General features: G+C 54.2%; 3 protein-coding genes across 3 annotated transcripts; 2 read left to right on the top strand and 1 right to left on the bottom strand.

Annotated features, from left to right (window-relative positions):
• Positions 1–1106, top strand: PG985_015647 (uncharacterized protein; the record flags this gene model as incomplete). The annotated part of the gene is made up of 2 exons (XM_066835413.1): positions 1–251; positions 320–1106. The coding sequence occupies 2 exons, from the start codon at positions 1–3 to the stop codon at positions 1104–1106; spliced, it is 1038 nt and encodes a 345-aa protein (XP_066676616.1).
• Positions 1107–2234: 1128 nt separating this feature from the next.
• PG985_015646 (uncharacterized protein) lies at positions 2235–2612 on the bottom strand (the record flags this gene model as incomplete). Its single annotated transcript, XM_066835412.1, has 1 exon — positions 2235–2612. One exon carries the CDS (start codon positions 2610–2612, stop codon positions 2235–2237), a length of 378 nt encoding a protein of 125 aa, XP_066676615.1.
• Positions 2613–3464: 852 nt separating this feature from the next.
• PG985_015645 (uncharacterized protein) lies at positions 3465–4204 on the top strand (the record flags this gene model as incomplete). The annotated part of the gene is made up of 4 exons (XM_066835411.1): positions 3465–3539; positions 3628–3722; positions 3808–3956; positions 4024–4204. The coding sequence occupies exons 1-4, from the start codon at positions 3488–3490 to the stop codon at positions 4202–4204; spliced, it is 477 nt and encodes a 158-aa protein (XP_066676614.1). The 5' UTR covers positions 3465–3487.
• Between the last annotated feature and the right edge of the window lie 1796 nt (positions 4205–6000).

Below are 6000 nucleotides of genomic sequence, written 5' to 3'. Positions count from 1 at the left end.
ATGGATATCGTAAACGAGGTGTTCGATACCTTCATAGGCGACTACGTATGGGCCAAGCTGCTGCCGGCGCGACCAGCTCCCTACGAGTTTCCTTCCGCCACCAATGTCTCGGCAGCTCAGGCCTTTTCGTCATGGCAGTACGAGCCAGCGACGAGATTTTTCTCTATCGAGCCCGGCCCAGCTGCCTACAGGAGCGTGTGGGCCCGGGATAACATCTGTAGGCAGGGCATCAATCTCTTCCTGATCACCTAGTGAGTCCTTGTCGCCGCGGCCCCTGTGTGCTCTCTGTCTGCGACCTATTCTCTAACCCAACATGCAGTATATTCGGCCTCCTTACGTACTTTGGCTTCTCCACCCTGTCCTATATCTTCGTCTTTGACAAGGAGACCATGAAGCACCCCAAGTACCTCAAGAACCAGATCCGGCTGGAGATGCGGCAGGCGACCTCGGGCATGTTCGGCATGGCCCTCCTGACCGCCCCCCTATTCCTGGCCGAGGTGCGAGGGTACAGCAAGCTCTACGACCAGACCGAGGCCGGGCCGGGGCTCTGGTACAACGTGGTGCAGTTCCCCTTTTTCCTGCTCTTTACCGACTTCTTCATCTACTGGATCCACCGCGGCCTGCACCACCGGCTCGTCTACAAGACGCTGCACAAGCCGCACCACCGGTGGATCATGCCGACCCCCTACGCCTCGCACGCCTTCCACCCGCTCGACGGCTTCGCGCAGTCGGTCCCCTACCACGCCTTCCCCTTCCTCTTCCCGCTGCAGAAGCCGGCGTACGTCGCCCTCTTCGTCTTCGTCAACCTCTGGACCATCCTCATCCACGACGGCGAGTACGTCGCCGACAGCCCCCTCGTCAACGGCGCCGCCTGCCACACCCTGCACCACCTCTACTTCAACTACAACTACGGCCAGTACACCACGCTCTGGGACCGCCTGGGCGGCAGCTACCGCCGGCCCAACGCGGAGCTCTTCCGGCGGGACCAGAAGACGAGCGGCCGCGAGTGGGACAAGCAGGTGCGGGAGACGGAGAAGATGGTCACCGAGGTCGAGGGCGAGGATGACCGGACGTACGACCCTGTGGACGCCAAGAAGAATGACTGAAGGAACTTTCCACCGCCGCGTAAGCGGAAGATGACGGCGCCATTCCCAGGGGCTCTCTGCCGGTGGCGCACCGTTCCAAATGCATTTCCTCGTTGGTTCGCGAATGTCTTTCTCAAATTGCATGCGCACCAGCGTTAAGGCCCAAGTCAGACCAACGCCGAGACACCGCTATCGTATGACCGACGTACAGATACTGGATTGTCCACCGACCCTAGTAGCCCCCGCTGGACGATGGCTGTTAGGAAGACTAATGTGAGCGGATAAACTCATGCTTCTTGAGGGGTGGACACCAGCATGTTGCACGTGCAGCGACGGAAAGTTGGCTTAACCAAGCGGCCGCAGGAATAAACTGTCTTAATTATTCCACTTACTCCATGGAATAACAGTGGAATAAGCCAACACTACTGGAATGATAGGTGTTCTGTAGACCTGCTTATTCCTCAGGAGACTTGGCCGGTTCATTCTCGCAGGGTCTTGCTTAACCTACACAAACCGAAGACATGGGGTTGTAAGCTACAGCCAAAAGAAGATGGATTACATGGTCCCCGGGGACAAATGACTATACCCAAGTATGTAACAGACGTGCATAACTAACGATATAACATACGAACATAGTATTCACTGAGTCACCCTATAGGAATTGGGAATTTCATATCTAACCAATTTGTTATACGTCTTATTACGTGCAACGAAGACACAATTTATAGACTCTCATCACATTGGATATAGCGGGGAATGTCACGGCATTCGTAAACCTGCGGTTTGAAGTAGAAGTGTTTCGTCTCTCTTAATGTGACGTGCTAAGAAGCTATGCAAGGAAATTGCTTTCGCTCGATGCGAATGTAGAAGTTTGGGAGTGCAAGGTAAAGGTTGCAGATGCCCAACTGAATCTCGGAGTAATAGTACAAGTAGGTTGAGTGCATAGAGAAGTCGGGTATAATAATTAAGCCCCAACGTTGGAGTTGGCCCTCGCTCCCAAGGATATTAGAACCGCGTACGAGGACGCCCGAACGCCAAACAAAACAAAAAAGAGTATCACAAAACAGGTCCCAAACAGAGGTCAAGCTTTCCCCGATTCCCTACGGCTCTTTCCACGCCCTCCCCAGTCTGGCTTATCTGTAGGTAGCTTTACGAGAAGCTGACGAACTTGGGGTCCTTGGGCCGCCCGTCGGCCGCGATGCCGTTGTCGCTGAAGCGCTGCTCCATGTACACGCGACGGGCATCGTCGAATCGCATGCGCCTCTTCTTCATGATCTTGAGGATCTCGCGCTTGGCCACATCGTCGAGCCCCGCGCGCCCGTCGCCGCCCTCCACATTGCCCGAGAGGTCGAAGGTGCTGCTCGAGAGCCCCGCCTCCATGTCGCCCGTGAAACTGCCCGGCAGCCGCGAGTACATCCAGGAGCCCGAGAGGTCGGGCAGCAGGTGCTCCCACCGGCTGCGCGTGAAGTAGAGGATGGTGCCGGTGACGAGGACCAGCAGGGTCAGGGAGTAGATCATGTACGTCATTTTGGCGGTGGTGGTTGTTCCGTCGGCCTCTCGAAGTATTTATTAAAGCTCTTCTCTTTTGCGATGCCGTATAAAGTGGTTTATTTATCCCAACTGCTGGCGGGAGTTATGATGTATCGGTGACTTCGATGTGGACTTTCCGATGGACCCGGGGATGGATGGTCAAGATCCACACGAGCTGAACTGAGCTGTTAGATTGAAGAAACGAAACGGAAGGTTGAACAAATGGAAAAAAGAATGGAGGCGTAGAAGAGGATGTGTGTGTGTAACAGTCAGTGCAGATGCAACGACAGACACGTTTGTAATCAGGCCATAGATGGCTCTCAAGTTTGTATGTCAAAAGGACCTGATGGAAGGAGGTGAAAGAGGAAAAAAAGAAGTCGCTTAGAAAGGACAACCTAGTGTCGCGAGATGGCGGCGAATGGCCTCCCAAATTGCTTACGACAGCCTTTGAGGCCAAGCAGTTTTGGGGCTTAATGCGTCAATGCGTTGCGCTGAACACGCGCTGTAGCCTGTAACTCGAACGGGCTGAGAGGACGGGCTCCTGTCAAAGCCGTCAATCCGCTGATCCAGTTTGGCCCAAGGGCCTTGGGGCTGCTGCAAGGTTGTGGGGGGACCTGGTTGCGATACCGTCGCAGCTGAGGTATACTTGAGCCACATACGCCACATTCCGAGCGGGACTTATCGCCATAGCACTAACCCTGATCAGGCATGATAGGGTACAGCCACTCCCACAGTCTCGTCGAAATCTAGCCATCAGTCGGAATCCGGGTTGTGTAGTGTTCAGCGACGATATTCTCGAAATCCCGGAACGAAACAGAACGTCGAACGAATACCCCGAAATCTTGCAGTATTTCCAAGACAAATCATTCACAATGGCCACCGTCAGCAACCAGATTTCGTCGGATCTGATCTGGGAGATCGTCCGTGAGTTTTTTCCTCGTCGCTCCCGTGCTGTGGGAATTTTTGTCGAATTTGAGGAATCTCGAAATATTAACGATTTTTCCGCCAACAGGTAACAACAACGCCTACGTTGTCTCCCGCCGCACCGGTGGTGGTGTCCGTTTCTCTCGCGACCCCCTTAACCTGAAGAACCTGCACACCCGCAAGGTAAGCGATTGACCTTACCTCCGCGCTTCCAGTCGCAGCGCAACGCAACGCAACGAGGGCGCATGGGCTGACAGATGGACTGCAGTATGCCGGTTTCGTCAACGAGAAGGCCCTCGGTGTCGCCGCCGCCGAGAACGGTGGTGTCAAGATCCTGAGCAAGAAGACCTCTTCCAGCCAGAAGCCCGCCTCCAACGTCACCTCCACCACATACCACGGTGGCAAGTCCGCCCGCAAGTAAGTTGAAATCGCCCCCGGAAATGGGTTTGAGGGCGTCAAAAGGTACTAATGCATCACCTTGCAGCACCTACAAGGCCGTTGCCAACCAGACCGCCAAGAACAGCTACCGCCCCGATCTCCGTGAGGTCGCCGTCCAGCGCGTCTCTGCCATCCGCCGCTCCCAGCGCCCCGTCAAGCCCGAGCCCGAGCAGAAGCTCCGCGGCAACAAGGCCAAGAAGGCCGCTGCCGCTTCCGAGGAGTCGTAAACCATTCGTCTTTAGGAGTACGGATTGATGTATAAGCATGACGGTCTGATGGAAACATGGCTTTCTTATATAAGGGGTCAGGCTGGCGAACAACCCGGTTGCATTATTTTACTAGCAACTACGACACATGGTTATGTGTCGGTGTAGATGCAAACCCAAAATGAGAATCCTTTGACACCACACTGGCGCCAATGCTGGCGAGCCCACGCTTTGCGCCTGATATGATGCATCGTTGATAATTGAAACTATGCGATGTCAAAGAATGAATGGGTGATGCTTCAAATTTGGCCCCAAACAATAGGAGAAGAACGTAAAACCCAATGACTACTCCATGCCATGCGTGCATGCGTCCGTCAATTGGATCAACTCGGAGGTATCATTGAAGTAAGGTTAATTGGTCACACCGTGGTGGGTATTGCTATTTTCGGCGTGGAAGTTGTTTCGTACCGTATCCCTGAGAAGGAGCGGCGATCTGATGTGCCGTGGGGGTCTTGCGGCATATCCGGTACGTAGGTAGGTAGGACGGTGGCACGGTAGGATGGAGGAACATGGGAACGTCACCTGGATCATCATGATTCCTGTAATAGTAGCTGGTCCTTGGCGTTGTGTTGAAGCTCGGCCTCAGGAGCTCAAGAGGATGCTTCTCCCGCCTGAATATTCGCCTTGGCAGTGGGCCGGTGAAACTGTTGAGCTTCACCTTGCACCATGACGCATTTGCCTAGTCTAGGAGCGAATTGTCACAAGCCTCCATGCACGTTGGAGACCAAAAAGCAATGCCCCGATATGCCCGTGACACTTTTGTTGCGAGACCTCCCAATGCCCAGCCCGAGTTCCTATAAAACCCGTCTATAATAGCTGCTACTCATTGGTCAACGGTGCTCAGTCCCGAAGCTGTAGTTGAGCTGGACAGAGCTCTAGGTAGCAGAGCAGCCAGAGAAACCGAGGTTCTGTCTCTGTCTCTCTGGTATAGCCGTTTGCCGTTTGACTCGTGATCGGCCTCTCTAGCCCTCGGGTACTATTACTCAAGAAAACCACTCGTACGCTTCGGCTAATAGTAGCAATCGTATGGGATACAGATCATATGCCGTAAGTGGTCATCAAATAGTTAGCAAATCGGTTAGTAAGTTTGGGTGTAGTCGGGTCCGGTTTTTCTGGATCAGGCACAACAACGCAAAAAAAAAAAGAACATGTCTTCAAATGTTAGTGGTTTTGTTGTGAAGCTGTTTCATGCCGCAAATAGCATTTCTGGGCGTTTTCTCAAGTATCCATGGACTGCAACGAAGGGCCGGGGAGATTGCAAACAAATAGCCGGCGGTGGACGAGGCACGTTCCATCTGCTGGCCATTGAACCCCCGTTTCTCTAACACGGGAGGTTCCCGACAGCCCAGTCGTCCAGTCGTCCATCAGTGCGTGTTTGATGCTCCAGGTGATCCAGGCCTGCCCGCTGATAAGCAGCCGGCGCATGGCTGGATACATGCATACTGCCTTGGATATTTCCCGTGTACCTTGACGGCGGGGTAGAGCCAAGTAGAGCCAACGCCCTTCTTGCTTATTTCCCCCGCTTGACCCGAAACTTCTTTGGGGGCTGCCCCCTAATCATAGGCCAGAGGTGGGAGGATGCACTAGCCTGGGCGGGCAGTGGTAGGCGTAGAATTAGGCTGGGAAGCTTCCCAGAGCTCAGAGCTCCCCCTCTCCAGCCAGAGCTTCCCCCCTGTGTTTGTGCCCCTACTTTGCCTATCACGCCCCTACTCTTGCCCCTTCCTTCCCTCCCCAGAGCCCGTTTCCAGAGTGTTGGT

Source organism: Apiospora marii (genome assembly GCF_038362585.1).
Source record: "Apiospora marii strain CBS 49790 chromosome Unknown utg000013l_segment0_segment0, whole genome shotgun sequence".
Classification (NCBI taxonomy): domain Eukaryota; kingdom Fungi; phylum Ascomycota; class Sordariomycetes; order Amphisphaeriales; family Apiosporaceae; genus Apiospora; species Apiospora marii.
Note: the sequence above shows the minus strand (reverse complement) of the source record. Positions and strands in the feature narration are given on the sequence as shown.